General features: G+C 41.7%; 1 protein-coding gene across 2 annotated transcripts in view; it reads right to left on the reverse strand.

Moving 5' to 3' along the window:
* RBMS2 (RNA binding motif single stranded interacting protein 2) overlaps nucleotides 1-18,892 on the reverse strand; it is a 56,318-nt gene that overhangs the window by 17,517 nt on the left and 19,909 nt on the right. For both annotated transcript variants that reach the window (XM_052641051.1, XM_052641050.1), the window contains exons 2-3: nucleotides 4,994-5,160; nucleotides 343-401 (exon numbers count right to left, since the gene is read on the reverse strand). In XM_052641051.1, the coding sequence (XP_052497011.1) occupies nucleotides 343-401; nucleotides 4,994-5,160 (226 nt within the window). The remainder of the gene's footprint in view (nucleotides 1-342; nucleotides 402-4,993; nucleotides 5,161-18,892) is intronic.

The raw sequence follows: 18,892 nt of genomic DNA on the forward strand, positions 1-18,892 counted from the left end.
AATCTAAAAGACATAAAAGACATTTACAGTGCTTTGCTAAGTAGAAATGTCTCACGTACTCATATCTACCACCCAATCCAGGGGAACATGACACAAAGGCGCAGTCAAAGGACTCAAAGGCACTCTGTGCAGGCTTCTAGCCTTGGGTCCCCCAAACAGCATTTTTAGCTCAAGCTCTCTGGTCACCAAAGAATCTAAATACCTACCTGACTTTCAAGCCTGAACCCCTGAGAGACACCACCCTGGTACTGGAAATCAGGAGCCTGAAGCAGTGAGGGATGGAGGCAAGCGAGGGCCTCACCTGCAGCTGTTCTCCATCAGCAGGAACAGCTGTACTCTCACCTTTGCATTTGTTTGTGGTCTTGTCCAGGATGGCTTTAGTGGAGACAATCTTGCCGTATCTAAGGGAGAGGAAAATGCAAAGTGATAATCTGGGGGCAGGGGTTTAGACAGGACAGAGGCTGCGACATGTAGAGGAATCCATGCCCTGTCTTCACTCCCACTAGGAAAAACTGTCCTTGCTCAATCCTTAGCAATAAGAACAAATGAATTTAAAATGTCACACCTCTCATATAAACCTATCCCCCAAAGGCATCTACAAGAAATAAGGTAACTATAGTCGCTACACTATCAACACATTTCTCTCTTCTCCCCCAAGTAAGACTCAGATACCAGTTAGAAAGAGACTACTGTCTTTTCCGGGGAAAGAAGCTTGGTGACGTCCATTCAGCAGTGTGCAAGGGCAGAGCTCTGCCAAGAATTCCCTGAAGACTAAAAGTAATCCTTGATATTACTTATCTTCCTTTGGACAAACAGCATTTCTCCCATGAAAATCTATTTCTCTTCTCTAATGTCCCACTCCTCACTCTTCTACTGGCCCCCTGATTGAAGGTCAACTTAAACCAAAATGCATTTATTCAAATCCTGATTCTGCCACTTAGCTATGTGTGATCTTGGACAAGTCATTTAATCTTTCTGTGCCTCAGTCTCACCATCAGTAAAATGGAGAGAAGACTGTTGGGAATATGAAATGAGATCATGAATACAAAGCACTAATGTCTACCAAAAAACACCTGAACATTGTTAATTGCTATTATTATAATATTACATCCAAAGGACCTCAACATTTACCCAAATGGCTCTCTCTGGGGCTTTAGTGTCTAAGACTTCTCTCTTTTCGGCCGTGCCATGTGGCTTATGGAATTTCAGTTCCCCAACTAGGGACTGATTCTAGGGCCCTAGCAGTGAGAATGCCAAGTCCTAATCACTGGACTGCCAAGGAATTCCCTGATTTCTATCTGTCAAGATCTCAGTGTGTTAGGGAGGGGACTGAGCATTAGACTAAATGCAAGAGCTGTGTTAAGAAAATTACCTAAAACTTGATAAGGCAAAATGAGGATTTCACCTTCTTTCAATGTCATTCTGGAACATTGTCTACAAGGCCCATTCAAGGTATATTCTATTATCGAGAAGGATGTTTCTCTGGGTTGCTGTTTATTACTGATGAGGCTCAGATTTTATGAAAATACATATTAACTTGTAGATTCTTATCTAGTAGAGATACAAGTAATTTTTGTCCATTAGAAAAGATAATCCCAACGGTTTCTGTTTTACTGTTCTAAAGGGTATGAAGCACTTTTCTCTGTAACCTAATCTTATTCCAACTTTCTTCCTTCAGTACCTATCGATACTCAGTCTCTCAAATGCTCTTTGACCCCATTCTTACCATTCTGCTAGTTCCCTCATTAACGAGTAAAGTAAATATTTGGCATAGGCTCACCTATATTTGTAGGAGAGTTATGTTCTTCAACCTTTTAAAATTATACTTTAGCCATGTGGGGTCCTGTGGAGTTCCCCAAACTTGTGAACGGTGGAGTATCACTGTTCCGGGATATATTAGAAGTGTTCTACTAGAAAGAAGTCTCTACATTCTACTCCAGGAGGGTGAACCATATTAGACAGACAGAAAAGAAATCACTAACAAAGTCAGGAGTATAAAATTTAACTGGAAACAGTTGGCAGGGACTGAATTACCTGAAACAAGCATTTTTTCCCCCTACTTTTCCATCCCTAAAGAACAGATGACGATTGATGTATTTGCTTTGCTCCTTGACAGCCCCTGACTGTTCTAGTGGGGCTCTGTGTCCCTCGGATTAGACAGAATAAGCCAAGCAGGGCCCTGGAGGCTGGAATAGATGTGATCCTAACCCTTCTGGGCTGCATACTTGGATTCTTCCCCAAATTTAGGCAAGAGAAGGGATGAAGGAGACTGCGAGCTGGAGAACACACATGCTGCTATCTCCACCCAGGCCTTAGGGTGGGGCTCGCGGGGTCTGAGCAGCCTGAGACACTGAGCTCAGAGTTTCCACTGCAGCTGGCAACAGCTGGATCATGCTGCTTCCTCCGTGGAAGGAGCCCTCCAAGAGAGAACCAGGAGTTCCAGTTCCAGACTCCACACCTCTCTCTCCTGCCCACCAAGGCTTAGGATCCAGCAACGCCTACTCCCCCTACAACCTAGAGAGATAGCTGGGACAAAGGCAGGAAGTCCTTCTATGCATGGGAAACACCATTCACAGAGAGGTTTATCTCCCAGCTCACATGCCTGTGAGGGTTCCGCCCACCTGCTCTTCTCAGCTTCCCTTTCGTCATAACTCATCTAGCACCTATTTTTTTCCTGCAGCACTCCCACTTATGGTCCCCTCCTGGGCTCCTTACTCCCATCCTATATACCAACACTGATTATTCTCATCCCTCAGACACAACAGAAGGTAAGGCAACTATCGGTAAGGACAAAATGAAAGCCTTAAAGTGAAGTAGAATTGAGCTTTTCCTCTGTCTTGTGGAGTCACAGAATTGATTTCTGTAGCACACTATATTTAGTCCAAGAAACAAAGGGTAGAGAAATCAAGGAACTAGATTGATATAGTACTCTTTTCCTTCATGTGCTAAGTCACTTTAGTCGTGTCCGACTCTTTGCGACCCCATGGACTGAAGCCTGCCAGGCTCCTCTGTCCATGGGGATTCTGCAGGCAAGAAGACTGGAGTGGGTTGCCATGCCATCCTCCAGGGGATCTTCCCAACCCAGGGATCAAACCCACGTCTCTTATGTTTCCTAAAGACATTCTGGCCTATTCCCTCAAAAAATTACTAGTCCTAGACCAAGTCCCCTAAGTTCATTTAAATACCTTTCTAACAAGGTAAGCCAAAGGATCCAGTGTTATACACATATCCAGCCTTTAGAGACTGGGTCTGTGCAGCCTGGTGCAAACAGAATTCCAAAACCACGACTTCAGAAGACTAAGGGATTTATAGAGTACCTCTGAGGCCTTGGATGTTCAGCCTCTCCAGGATTTGGGACAGCTGGCACACGCATATACTATTGTGGGAGTCTGTATCAGTTTGACCACTTCAGAAAATTGTTTACTAGTATCTACAAAAGCTGAACAAATGTATACCCTATAATTTAGCAATTTTACTCCTAGTAACATAAGTGTATATACACATGCAACAAAAGTCTTGCACAAATTCAGAGCAGCACTATTCATATCTGTAACAGTCACATACTGGAAACCAACCCAGTATCTCGCAACAGTAGAACCAGTAAACAAACTGTGTTATATTCCTATGATGGAATTCTAGAAAGCAAGAAGAATGAACCAAGTTTTGCTACAAGCAACAACGTGGATGCATTTCACAAACACTGAGAAAAAGAAACTAGACATAAAATGGTATGTGCTATATCATTATATGAAGTTCAAACAAGCCACATTAATCGTTCAGAGGTCAAACAGTAGATACCTTTGAGGGCAGGAGAGAGATTGTCACAGGGAGGTGGGCTTTTGTTTTGTTTTGTTTTTTTCTTTTCTGGAGGTGGGCTTCTGAAGAGCTGATAATGTTCCATTGATCTGCGTTACAAGGGACTCTTACAAGGATGTGTTCACCGTATGAAAATTCACTGTTCTATAAGCACTTATGATTTGTACACTTTTCTGTATGCTTGTTATACTTCAACAGTTTTAAACAATGGTAAATTTAGGAACTTTCCTGGTGGCCCAGAAGTTAAGAATCCACCTTCCAATGCAGGGGACGTGGCCTTGATCCCTAGTAAGGGAACTAAGATCCCACATGCCTCACAGCAACTAAGCCTGAGTGCTGCAACCACTGAACCCACAGGCCACAACTAGAGAACCCGTGCTGCAACTATAGACCCCGTGCACTGCAATGACGATCCTGCTTGCCGCAACTGAGACCGGGCACACCCAAATAAATAAGCTCGGTTTCTCCTTCCCTGTTAGTACTCCCATCCTTCCAGCCTCTAATCACGCCCCCACATAAATGATCTGAAACACATATTTTTCTGCTACATAGAATTGAGCTGGCATCTCTGCATGCTTGCAATTTTTCCAGCTTTCCTAACTGGGCTAATTCCACAGTAGTTATCTCTACCTCGTGACTCTAGTCTATGCAAGAGAACCCCAAAGATCTTTAGGGGGTAAATACCAGGTGACAACTCTTTCTTCATACTCCTCTTTATCCACTAGTTTGAGGGCCCCTCTGGGTCCCTGGAAATATCTCTAGCAGCAGAAACTCTCCTAAGAGCATAATTCAATTTAGTCCCACTTTCTTCTATCCTCATTGCCAACTCTATCTTCTGATCGATATCTTCAGAGATATTGAGCATTTCTATTCAAGGTGTAAGGCTAGAAATCTTTCCACTAAGACCATCAGTTCTGGATACATGCTGGAAACAAACTCATATACTAACCAGGCTTTCTAGGTCAGGCTGATCTGGCTTTCTTCAGAGAAACACGTGAAAAGTTTTATATATTGGCAGTACTCAGAATTTCTTTAGGAGGGGTTGCTGAGAAACCTTGTGAAAATAGGGGTAGAAGCAAAATAATACTGCATTTCAGGATAAGAGGATCTGGTAAGAGGCCAGCATCACCAAATCTGTACTGTCCCTGGAAACCTATCCACATGTGCCCCAACTTACGACTGACACAACTTCACCAGGTCCTGGTCAGTAGTGCTTGGCTGCAATCCCCGGATGTAGAGGTTGGTCTTACTCAGCTGGTCATTTGCAGTGCTCACACTGCTGCTGTTAGGGGTACTGCTGCTTGGACTAGGTGGTGCCATTTGCTGAGACAACGACACATATGGCTGCAGGGAGACACGAAGAGCAAAAGGTCAGAAAAATCATACACTTAGATGCTCAGGAGTGAGGAAGATCTTGGCCCCTTGGAAAGAATGATTCCAAACCCGAACAGCAATGAAGTCTTAGAAGAGTTTTAAAAAAAAATGAAAAAAAAAAAACCTAGAGGAATTTTTCTCTGAATAAGAAAATATTTAACTGTCCTTTCATGGAAAATGAGAGGTCAAAATATGTTTGCTAAAGGTTTAGAAAAAAGATACTTTGTGATAGAGAAGCGTTCTTACTATACAGATGCTGGAAATACAATTGATGTATGCCTCTTAAGTAAACTGTAATGAGACAAGATTAATAAAAATCTAAGTTCTATTCAAAAATGACAGAGAGGAACTAGAAATTTATCAAATCAAGAAGGTATAGAAATGCAGAACACAGATTATTCATAGAACTGCAGAATATGAACACTGCAAAACACTTGCAGGAGTTTGAAAATTATTATACACTTCGACAAATAAAATGAAATACTAATTATCGTGCCAGGTAGTAAAAAAAAATGAAATTTTTTACTCTGCTAATAGGGGTTTAGTCATAAGTTCTTTACAACCATATTTTAAAGGTTCAAATATGAATGAATACTAGATAAAGTATGGGTAAGGAAATCCAAGATTTGGGATGAAACATCTGTAATTTTTCACTATTGATACCAGGACAGGCAACCAGACTTTGCTACACTTTGGGGGTCCTTCTGTTAGAGAAAAACTACCAGGTTGACTAGAACAGGGATTCATTCTTTCCAGACATATTTTATATCCTTATGCGCTAATCAAGCTTCTAGTGTACACAAATATATGGTTCATAATATTCTAAATTTGCATTTGTTAGTTACTAAGTCACGTCCAACTCTTTCGCAATCCTATGGACTGCAGCCTGCCAGGCTTCTCTGTCCATGGGATTTTCCAGACAAGAATACTGGAGTAGGTTGCCATTTCCTCCTCCAGGGGACCTTCCCAACCCCAGGGATGAAACCCCAGTCTCCTGCATTGCAGGCAGATTCTTTACTGTGGAGCCACTGAGGAAACCCCCAAATTTGCATAACTACCTATAATGCGGTACACTTTACTATATCATACTCAAATTCCAGTTCTCCCTTGGCTTAAAGCACTTTCCAGTACAGATCTACTTGGAATTACTTTCCTATAAAATGCCAGCTTCATCTCCAGGGCGTCCCCTACCTGCTTTCCTTTGGTAGCGGTGGCAGTAAGAGGCTGGAGTGGTAATGGAGAGAAAGAGATACATAAATATCAGTGAGGGGAAACCTTCCCCCAAATACTCTTAATGTAATATGTGCCTCTTATATTTCATGCCTCTGACCTTTAGAAAACTCTTAACATAAAAATCTTTGCTCAGGCTAAATATGTTGAAGCAAGTATTTCCCTATTTCTGCCATTAAAAAATGTGCAAATACACATTTGTATCCACTTGCAAATAGGCTGTTCACTCCTTAGCTCCATACTACAGTGAAGAAGAAACTCAATACCACATTCTGGAATGGCCCAAAGACTCATAACCTACTGCAGCTCCTGATATACCCTATCTATTTCCTATCCCTGTTCCCCTCTCTTTGCCAGCACTCATACTAGGATTTTCCATACAAAACAGTCCACATGCTGGTGGAATATGAATTATTATTCCTCTGTGGTGGCAGTGATAGTCAACAAGGGCAGGGCAAGGCATGTGTATTTTTTAAGCAACTTTCAGACAACAAGACAAAAACAGCAAATAAACCTAAAAGTCATACATCCAGTGCTAGAAATGGCAGTGCTTAAGAACGATGTTGAAATCGCCAGTGAATCAGTAGATATGTAATAATAATCACATACTAGTGGTCAAGACCTCCCCCATTGTCACTACTACGGTAAGTGCACCGTCTGATTTAAAGGCAAGAAGATTATGACCTATATTCTAATCATGAGTGCTTCTGAGTTCAGAATAAGATCACTGCTAGAGGTCATTCGCTAAGACATGCCCTTCCTCTTAGCTGAGAAAGCCAAGCTGCTTCTTCTAAATATAAGATTCTAGGGAACTCCCTGGAGGTCTAGTGATTAGGGCCCAGTGCTTTCACTGCTGGGGCTGGGTTCAATCTCTGGTTGGGGAACTAAGATCCTCCAAGCTGACGGTGTGCAGCAGCCTCACGCCCCGGCAACCAAGCAATATGAGAGTCTAGGCCTGGGGATGACAGCGGCGCCGGCAGTACAGCAGCAGCAGAAGCAACTCCAGCAGCATCGCATCAGGCACCAAGCACAAGTACACGAGATCACCCATCTCAGCCAGAGTTCACCCATGCCCTTTCCCAGTGTGAGAGAACGTTCCTAAGAGGAACCATCAATGATGCTAGGACTGTCCAAAGAAGAACCAAGGGTTATTGAGGAAAGAAAGAAATCGAAAACAAGTTACTGGTTTGCTACCATGGTTATAATCTTGGTTTTAACAGTAAGGTCTTAGCCATAATCTAAAAATATGACTTAGTCATTAATTTAAAAAAAAAAAAAGGCCAGAAAAACTCCTAGAAAAAAAATGTAGTTCAGAAAAAAAATTTTTTTTCTCTCTTGCTGTTCCCAAATAGCTTCTGAAACTGCTATGCAGGTTTGGCTCCAAAGAGAAAAAACAGAAAAATACTCTCTTTTCAAGAGAATTTACGAAATAAAGTTGAGCAAGGCTCTAAGGAAAGCTTATTTGGCTTCCCAAAAGAAACTATTTGGAGAGAGAATACTAACTAAAGTAAGCTAATGATCCATGTTTACCTATATATGTAAAAGAGAAAAGGGTAACAACATATGAGAGTCCAGAGGACTGAGATATTTTTACTGGGGGTGGGAAGGGTAGGGTGAATTGTCTTCCTTGTCTCCTTGTCTGAAATAGTCCTCTGAGGCCACTGGTCCTCTGTCAGGGCCTAAGCTCAAAATGAAGAGCAAGATTTGAACTCTAAAGCAAGGACCCTCACATTTGGCTTAGGATCTTAAGACACCTGGGATGGTATTAAATTTGCCTTTAGAAATAAAGGATGTAGCAAAGAAATATGTAAAGTTATTCCATAGAAGAGGGTAGGCATGAGCCATGTTATAAAGGAGACTTAATTCTGGAAGTGACTGGGAAACATTACTAGGTTTACTATAAGCTGAGAAATGACATGATATCATATATTTAAGAAAGTTAACACTGGCTGCATTATCCCAGCTGGTTCAGAGGGGTAGGAGACCAAAGATAGACTAATTAGGAGACATTAGACATGAAGGGAGGTCAGGGAAAATATAGGAGTTAAATTCAAACTTGCAGGGGTGGGCCTGTGCGGCGCGGGGCTGGAACCTGTGGGATATCCACATGGCCTGAGCCATGGCTGACAGCGGCAAAACACCACAGGCCCGGGCTCTCCCGCAGCAGCGCCTGCACGCCTGGCTGCAAGTACGCCAGGCCCAGGGCAACGCTGAGGCAGAGTGGGTGGAGGCTCAGAGAAGATTAGTGATCTGCTGTGCTTTCTCAAGGGCGCTGATAAAGAACTTCTTCCCAAAATGGGTAATACACTGTTAAACGTGAAATTAAGTGAAACAGAAAATGGCAAGCACGTCTCTATATTGGATCTACTTGGCAACATTCTTATCATCCCTCAAGCCACCCTTGGTGGGAGAGTAAAAGGAAGAAGCATGCAGCATCGCTGTAACTCTGGAAAAGAAGAGGGGTTAGAACTTGATTCCCAATTTGTGAATCTGTGTAAAAAAGAATTAGCTGCTAATAGCAAGTGTGCTGAAGCTGGGCTTGCGGCGGAACACAGCACTTACGGCAATAGGCAGGTGTTATCGTACACACACCTAATTGAGTTTTGAAGTTTCTACAGTCGTAATTAGATTCCCTAGTCCCTTCTTCTTGAGTATACTAATCTGAAGCATTTTTAGGTAAGAAAATCCTGGGTCCCATCCTTAACTCTGCAGCCTCCTAACTGGTTGACCTTGCCAGTCACCTAAACTCTAGACCTCAGTCACCTTCCATCCCACTTCCCTCTACACTGACGCTCAAAAATTTGACAAATGCCTTCTCTTCACTTTATGGTCACTGATAAGAACATGGAAATGTTCCTAGAGAGCTTATTTAAGCATTTTGCAATGAATCATTTTGTACAATCAAGAAAAATATATTTCTTATGCCCTCAAACGTATGTAATAAAAATAACTATTTGTGTTAAAGCTAGGTAAAACCCAGCACAAACCAATTACAATTTTGTAAAATTTGTTTTAATATTTCAGATTTCTGTATTTTGAATGAAAGAATATGCAATTTACTATTCCTTTTAATACTACCTATGAAAATTAATGCAGAAATATTATTGTACATTTTAATATTACTTCCCAAGGATATCCAAGTGCTTTAAATCATTTTAAGAGTCTTTAGTTGATACAGGAACAGGGAATGGGGGACTAAAAGTTGTGTTTGTTTAATATTCTGGGTTAATACTCTGTTTCTCAGTTTTTTACCAAGAGTGAATGTCACACTGTCTGTCTCTGGTTTTTAAAAGTTACTGTTTCATTAAATTAGTGTTCATAAATTTTTTAGGAAGTTCCTTTCTTGTTAAACTGCTATATAATAGGAATAAAAAGGGAAGCTCTCTACTGGAATTACTTGGAAAAAAAATCAAACTTGCAGAATGGGAAGTGATCTGCTTGATGCATATATGTGAATGCTTTTAGAATAAATACTGGTTAACTTTATTCATTTAATAAACATTTAAATACCTTAGAAATACTATGCAGGGAAGGCCTGAAAAGCATAGTGAAGTGTTGGAGAGCCTTAAAATTTGATTTCTTAGCTAAAAGTGAACACAGCGCCTTAGAAATGTAGGCTTATGGAGTGGGTATTAACACTTTTAGAAAGTTCTAACATTGCACTAATTCCTGGGAAATGGAATAAATTCAGCTGTGATCCCTAAAGACGGGAGGCAATCTCAGGGCAAGGACTTTATGGCTTTGGATCTTCCAGTGAAATTCAGATACCTATGGGCAGCGGGTTACCAAGGCAAAATAGAGAACACTGGCTGGACTGCAAAGGTGAACGGACTCAATGCAAGCGCCAGAGGACAGCAAATTTAAGGCTGGCTGGAGACCAGAATCTCTCAGTAAAAGGTGTGTGGGAACACCAGCATGGGGAGGACTTGGCTGCTTCCAAGAAAGACCACTCCCCTTGCAGAGTGAACGGCCACACACGAGAGCTGAAGGAAGGCAGAGAAGGCAGGACAAATGAGCTAATGGATAGGGACTGAGCACGGGGCTCAGCACACAGCAAGGACAAACTGCCAGTTACAGTTATTCTTTTAGAAGCTGGAATCGTTTAAAAAATGAAGTTGTTCTATAATTAAAGGATAAAATCCTTCCTTTCAGAATATAGATAACTCACCCAAATTGAGCTATTATCTGTCTTCAGAAACTTGATGCTTCCCCTAGCAGTTCTTAAAGATCCAGGAAAATTCTGGAGAGATGTTTTTATGGAAAGCACATGAAGAGATATGAGGTTAGGAGGCAGGCAGTGAGTGGGTCCTAACCATCTTGAGAACTACCTCTCTCTGACCACCTCGATGGTTACTTATGTCTAGATTAGAAAACAATTCCTTCTGCTTTGTTCTTCTTTTACTAAGGCTGAGACCTTTAAGATAAAATATTGAAAAGACTTTAATTTCTTAAAGACTGGTGGGATTAAAGATTGGTGGGGTGGTATTTAAAAGATGATTAGAGAACTATGTTGTAAAAATATCCTGTAAGAATCTCTGGGGCATGATAATCTGGGGAAGGGCTTACAGCACGGGGATAAAGAAACATATAACTCCTTCATCTTCATCCAGAACAAGAAAAAGCAAACTCCCCTCTTCCTGTAGCAGGAACTTTATGTTTCCTGTCTTGCTGAGTTACAGGAAACGAGGAGACAAGAGTGTGTTCTTCCTTCTGCTCTCTTGCAAGAGATCACAATGGTAGCAGAGATTCAAAGCCTACTTCCCAAGCACTGTTTTCATCAGATCTTTAAGAGAATGATCTACTCAGATGAGTTACTTGCTAATTAAAATCTAATGCAAGTAAAACACTGTTTTTATTCTGAAAATAAGGTTCTCAGATCAACTGTTCACTTTGCCCGGTTTAAGAAAATTCACAAACCCTGTATCCATTCATTTGCTATCAAAGTCATCCCCATCCTGAGCCCTTAACTTTATTATCAGCAGAGCCGGAGAAAATTCCACCCCATGTCTAGTGCCCAGCTAAGTTCCTGGCACAGAATATATGCATGGATATTTACTAAAAGGAGTAAAACAAATTTAGGGGGTTTGCTAACTGTGCATCATCTTAATAAACCCCTAAGAAAGTCTCACAGACACATAATCCAGTGGCCTGACATCGAAATTCCTATTACAATACGAATATTGATGATCCACAAGACAAGTTTCTGGAGCCAGTGGTCTCTGCGACATATAACACATCTGATCATTTTTATCTAACACATTATTTCCTGAGTTCTCTCATGTCTCCTAATAAAGTCCACTTTCCCTGCAAAGTATCAATCCTCCTAATATTCACTCATGAGGCCCTTTGCATTATTTGAATCATTCAATAAATATATGAATGCCGAATATGTGTAAGCTCTGCTTGATGCAGTGGGGACTCATAGGTGAATAAGTGTATAAGTGAAATATTTCATAATAAATTTAAACACATACCCACAAGAAGCCATTGGGATTCCCTGGTGGCTCAGAGGGTAAAGGGACTGCCTACAATGCAGGAGACCCAAGTTCGATCCCTGGGTCGGGAAGATCCCCTGGAGAAGAAAATGGCAACCCACTCTAGTATTCTTACCTGGAAAATCCCATGGACGGAGGAGCCTGGAAGGCTACAGTCCATAGGGTCACAAAGAGTCGGACACGAGTGAGTGACTTCACTTTCACAAGAAGCCACTAAGTATTTCACAAACCAGAGCATACAACCTAGATAACTAGCAGAACAAAATGTCTGTGCTTTTTATGGAGATCCAAGAAAAATGGTATGAGAACATGAAAGAAAAACAATTCCTGAGGGAAAAGTTTCTCAAAGAAAATGTTTTGGGTTTTACCTTGAAAAATGAGTAGGATGGTAAACTTTTAAAAGGGAGCCATAGGGAAAATCAAAATCATAATGAGATACAACTTCATATCCACTAGAATGGCTATAATAAAAAGATTATAGCTTTAATCAAAAGTAACTTTGATGGCTACAATAAAAAATAAGTGTTGGTGAGGCTGTGAAGAAACTGGAACCCTTGTACACTACTGGTGGGGACGTAAAATGTTGCAGCTGCTCTGGAAGACAGTTTGGCAGTTCCTAAAATAATTAAACACAGAGCTATCACATGACTCATCAATTCCATTCCTACGTATGTACCCAAGAGAACTGAAAACATGTCCAACACAAAACCTGTACAAGGATTTCGTAGCAGCATTATCATAGCCCAAAGTGAACACAAATGTCTATCAACTGATAAAAAGGATGAATAAAATGTGGTACATCCACATATGAGCCTATTAGTCATTAAGAAGGAAAGAAATACAGATACATGCTATGATGTGAACCTTGAAAACATGCTAAGTGAAAGAAGGCAATCACAAAATACCACCAATTATATGATTCCATTTATATGAAGAACAGGCAAGTCTTTAGAAACAGAAAGTAGATGAGTGATCACCTACGGCTAGGAGAGGGGGATAATGAAAGAATTGGGAAGTGATGGTTGTGTGAGTGAGGTTTCTTTGCAGGGTTGGTACCGAAAATGCCCTCAAAGTATGGTAATGGATGCATGATTCGGCAAATATATGAAAAGCCACTGAACTGTACCATTTAAATGGGTGAATTGTACACCATGGGAATTCTATCTCAATAAAGCTGTTATAAAAATTTCATAGAGAGACTTCCCCAGTGGTCCAGTGGTTAAGAATCTGCCTGACAATGCAGGGGACGCGAGTTCGATCCCCTGTCTGGTAAGATCCCACATGCCTCGAAGCAGCTACGCCCGTGCACTCAAGCCTGCACTCGAGTCCAGGAGCTACAACTACCGAAAGCCCGTGCTCCACAACAAGGGAAACCTCTGCAGTGAGAAGCCTGCGCCCGCAGCTGGAGAGCAGCCCCTGCTCACCACAGCCAGAGAAAGCCCATGCACAGCAGCACAGTGCCAACACAGTCAAATACAAAAGTGAATAATTAAAAAAATCTTCACAGAGACGGGTGGAGAGGGGAGGACATTCCAACCACTGAAAACGTCCTACAGACTAGCATGACCTAGCACAGGATTCAGCCTAAGTTGGCATCACCCCACTTCATTTACAGGTAGAGAAGTCTTAAAATTAACACACTTTGTTGAAATTCAAGTAAAAATATAAATTAGACATTACATCATATCAGAATAAAAAAGGAGTATTTTCAATAATCCTTCCTTCTGGGGGAAAAAAAAAAAACAGTAACATTCAAAACAAAACAAGGGGCTTCCCTGGTGGCTCAGTGGTAAAGAATCCCCTTGACAATGCAGGAGACACAGGTTCGATCCCTGATCCAGGAGGACCCCAAATGCCCAGAAGCAACGTAGGCTGTGCGCCACAACTACTGAGCCTGTGCTCCAGAGCCCGGGAGCCACAACCACGCAGGCCACACGCTGCAACTAACGAAGCCCATGGGCCCTAGAGACCGCGCCTGTGCAACCGGAGAGGCCGAACAACCGTGCCTGTGCAACAGGAGGGGCCAAACAATGAGAAGCCCGTGCAAAACAGCGAGAGGGTAGCCCCTGCTCGCCACCTCGAGGGAAAGCCCGTGCAGCAACGAAGAACCAGCACAGCCAAAAATGAATAAATAAAATTATCAAAAGGCAGTAACAACAGAAAGGTTGCTCTGCAACATGCAGAGCCTAAGCCAGAGAACCCACACCACAGATCTGCCCAACATACCTGGTTTTAAAACCTGACTCTCAGCGCTTCCACTACTTCCTCTCAGCTCAAGTACGCCTGACACCACCTCCAGCTCCTCATCTCCTCCCCACTTCTCTTTCACGGCTCTTACCGCTATAACAGTAATCTGTTTTCCACATTCCTTTAATGCCAGGGGGAGTTACTCACATCCACACCAGGTGATACTCAAACAAGGTCTTAGGTATAAAATCAACATTTTCAAACCCTAAGTCAAAATAACTAAAGAATCCTCAGTTAATAAAACAATCAAACTTATTGCCCAGGGATCCATCCATTCGCCCTTCCAGATCTGCTTGCCACTCCTGTCCATTTTGCTTTGTGGCTAGGAAGCTGACCATAAAGAGTGTATGAACAGGCTTCCTTGTCCGGTGGATTCCAGTTGGGTTTGGTGAACCAGATACACACCAATAGGATATCAAAGGGCAGGAGGAGAAGGAGATCAGAATATTTCTTTTCCTAGCTCCTTCCCCTGCCAGAATACCATGATTTGACTGCATACTGCTACTGGGGCCCCAAGTTCTCTCCATACAGCTACTCTCAGATTCTGGCAATCTCCCTCAGTTCTTTCCCCCTTTAGATCTACAGTAACGTAAGCTCTGTAATTGCTGGCCATAGGGTACTCTGCTTACTCTCACTGGTTTCCCTAAGTCTCTCTGTAAATAGTATCTTTATTACATCTTTCTCAAATTACTCTGCTTGGGTATGCCATCTGTTTCCTTTTGGGGCCCTGAATGATGAACAAACCATTCTACCTTAAAGACTCAGGTGCAAGGGGATACATACCAGAAACTCTTAAGAAACTGCTTTCTTCAAGACTGGAAAAAGAACCTCCTCACTACTGTTGGCACAGTTTGATGCAGAATTTTGTACTATATCTTTTTGTCTAACAATTAAACAGTATCTTAAGTCCTATAACATTTATGATTTCATTTGATCTTCCCAACAACTCTGTGAAGTAGAGCAGGGAATATGTTATTAGTTTCCTTCTAAAACTTAGAAACTGAGTCTTAATTTTATTTCAACATTCCTTTTGGTATGTCACTTCACTTTTTATTAAGCAGAACCAAGTAATGGAAACCCTAAGACTGACAGTATCCAAACCGGTGCAGAGAGCTGAGTAAAACAGTTCTTTACATGACCCTACATCCTTTCGTCTCCCTTCTGGGAAGAGGACAGTTCTAAGTTCCCTGGAAATAGGTAATGTCGAGTCCAAAGTAGAACATTTAAGAAACAAAGGCATTTGAACCGTGACCCAAACAAGTTAAGAGTAAAACCTACATAAGACTGGTGGTTACATAGACTGACCAGAGCAAGAGCCCTCAACTGAAATACGTGTACAGTGCTATGGGGGGCACAGCCCTGTCAGGCAGTGAAAGCCCATGCCTGTATCCCAAGGAATAACCAACTATGCCATCAGTGTGTAGGTACATGTCACTGTGGCAACATCTCATATGTACCAGGAAACATAGACAAAAAGTTTAATTTCCAGGACAGGAAAGGGAGCTTTGAAGGTTAAGCAGCTTGTCTGAACATGACAACCAACTGCTTAGGCAGAACATGGCTGGGACACAACTAAGTCCCCATGGAGCCTGACTCTGCATAACCAAACCCCTCCACTATTCAGCCTAGCTGGTGGGTCGGCTGCGTTCAGGAGGAGATACGGCTGAAGAAGGAACTGCAAAGTGGAGAAGGGTGACAGAGCCTGCAGAGAGGTGTATGTGGCTCTCTTCCACAAAACGGGTGCCTTAGAGGAAAGATGAAGGAAAAGATAACATCTGCCTACAGTTTATTTTGTCCTCCCTTGTCTTTTACCCTATTTTCATCATTTGACACAATTTAATTTTGGTAAGACATACAGAGATCACAAACCCTTAGAAGTTCGGAAACACCAGCATCCCCTTCTTCACCCTTATACTACCCACAGGAAGAATGCTTAGATTGGTAGATTAGGGGTCTGGTTTCATCAAGGCTTAAAATCTCAAAGTCATGAAAATATTCTGTTCCTGTGGTCATTAGAGAAATATTTTTGTTTCACCAAACAATAAATACTGGCAACACTACACATTTGAAGGAAGTAGCCTAGCCCAAGAATATGAAAGGTATACGTGCCTAGTCTATCTTCAGATCAAAATAAAATGCATATATGCAACCACCTAGCCCCCCATTAACTAGATTAAATTTAATCTTTATCTATACTTATTTTTACAAATCACAAAGGACTTTGGAAATAATTTTTCAAAGTTTGATATAATACACATAGCACTATCTCCAGAAAGATACACAAGAAGCAGTTAATAATGATGCCACTAGAAAGACAAACTAGGTACATGGAGGATGGATTGAAAACAGACTTCTTCTTTGTTTCCTTTATACTTGTTTGAACCTTTTATATTTTATAACAAGTCCATACATCTATTATCTATTTAAAAACAAACAGAAGTCTCTTAAAGTCTGACATACTTTTAAAAAAAAAACTAGGATAGAACGTTAAAACACTTGAGTCCATACAGCCTGACTCCTGGACCCATACTCTCATAGTTTCTCACATACCTTGAATCTCAAAAAAGACAGTGATCTGAGTAGAACTACTCCTTAGGAAAGTGTTAACCTAGCTTATCCAATTCATGGTTTAGATCACAATTGGGAATGAGGCAGAAGTTGGAGTTAAGGGGTGGAAGTAAGGACTGGTTGCCAAAGTAAGAACTGAAAACCAAAAGCCAATTATAAACAAAGGGATAAGGTCTCCAAAAGAGGAAGAGAAACTTCTGTAAGTTCTATCTAGTTCCTGGATAGTAATGTGGAGGTTCTGTAAGAATTTTTGTAAGAGCTAGTACCCATACCCACATAAAGACATTATTTACAGAACAGCCACAGGATGCTTAATCCATTAACAATATAGAAAAAGGGGAAATCCCTATTCTTTTAGGCTGATTTACTAAAACAAAACAGCTATTTTCCTCTCTCCTTATTACAAAATAGTTTTGATAGAACTTACAAAGCAGAATCTCAGGTTCCTGCTTACTTTTGGTATCCTTTAGAGGTTAAACCAGACCTCTGGGAATACCAGACCACCTGACCTGCCTCTTGAGAAATCTGTATGCAGGTCAGGAAGCAACAGTTAGAACTGGACATGGAACAACAGACTGGTTCCAAATAGGAAAAGGAGTACGTCAAGGCTGTATATTGTCACCCTGCTTATTTAACTTATATGCAGAGTACATCATGAGAAACGCTGGCCTGGAAGAAACACAAGCTGGAATCAAGATTGCTGGTAGAAATATCAACAACCTCAGATATGCAGATGACACCACCCTTATAGCAGAAAGTGAAGAGGAACTAAAAAGCCTCTTGATGAAAGTGAAAGATGAGAGTGAAAAAGTTGGCTTATAGCTCAACATTCAGAAAACGAAGATCATGGCATCCGGTCCCATCACTTCATGGGAAATAGATGGGGAAACAGTGGAAACAGTGTCAGACTTTATTTTTGGGGGCTCCAAAATCACTGCAGATGGTGATTGCAGCCATGAAATTAAAAGATGCTTGCTCCTTGGAAGAAAAGTTGTAAGCAACCTAGATAGCATATTCAAAAGCAGAGACATTACTTTGCCGACTAAGGTCCGTCTAGTCAAGGCTATGATTTTTCCTGTGGTCATGTATGGATGTGAGAGCTGGACTGTGAAGAAGGCTGAGCGCCAAAGAACTGATGCTTTTGAACTGTAGTGTTGGAGAAGACTCTTGAGAGTCCCTTGGACTGCAAGGAGATCCCACCAGTCCATTCTGAAGATCAGCCCTGGGATTTCTTTGGAAGGAATGATGCTAAAGCTGAAACTCCAGTACTTTGGCCACCTCATGAGAAGAGCTGACTCATTGGAAAAGACTCTGATGCTGGAGGGATTGGGGGCAGGAGGAGATGGGGACGACAGAGGATGAGATGGCTGGATGGCATCATTGACTCGATGGACGCGAATCTGAGTGAACTCTGGGAGTTGGTGATGGACAGGGAGGCCTGGCGCGCTGCGATTCATGGGGTCGCGAACAGTCAGACACGACTGAGTGACTGAACTGAACTGAGAGGTGAAATTCAAAGAAAATTTAGAATGAGAATAACAGACTTATAGTTTAGAGGCAACCCTCTACTGCCCCTCACTTCTTCCCTTTTTCTAGTCTCCATCCTCTCTCTTACTCCTCTCCATTATCCTTCCATTTTTTTCCCTTCCTCTCTATCTTTGCTTAAGCTTACTCCTGACAGTTGCATTCAGTGGTATCCTCAATTAACAACTAGCCGGTTGTTAATACAATATCAGCATTCCTCTTCTTCACCTTTGTACTACCCACGATCCCACTACTAGGCATATATCCTGAGGAAGCCAACACTGAAAAAGACACAAGCACCCCTATGTTCATTGCAACACTATTTACAATAGCTAGGACATGGAAGCAAGCTAGATGTCTGTCTACAGATGAATGGATAAAGAAGCTGTTGTGTATACATACAATGGAATATTACTCAGCCATAAAAAGGAACACATTTGAGTCAGTTCTGATGAGGTGGATAAACCTAGACCCTATTATAGAGAGTGAAGTACCTCAGAAAGAAAAACAAATATCATATACTAACACAGGTATGTGGAATCTAGAAAGATGGTACTGATGAAATTATTTGCAGGGGAGCAGTGGAGACAGGACACAAAGAACAGACTTATGGACATGAGGGTGGGAGAGGGACGAAG

The sequence above is a fragment of the Budorcas taxicolor genome, chromosome 5 (assembly GCF_023091745.1).
Source record: "Budorcas taxicolor isolate Tak-1 chromosome 5, Takin1.1, whole genome shotgun sequence".
Taxonomy (NCBI): Eukaryota; Metazoa; Chordata; class Mammalia; order Artiodactyla; family Bovidae; genus Budorcas; species Budorcas taxicolor.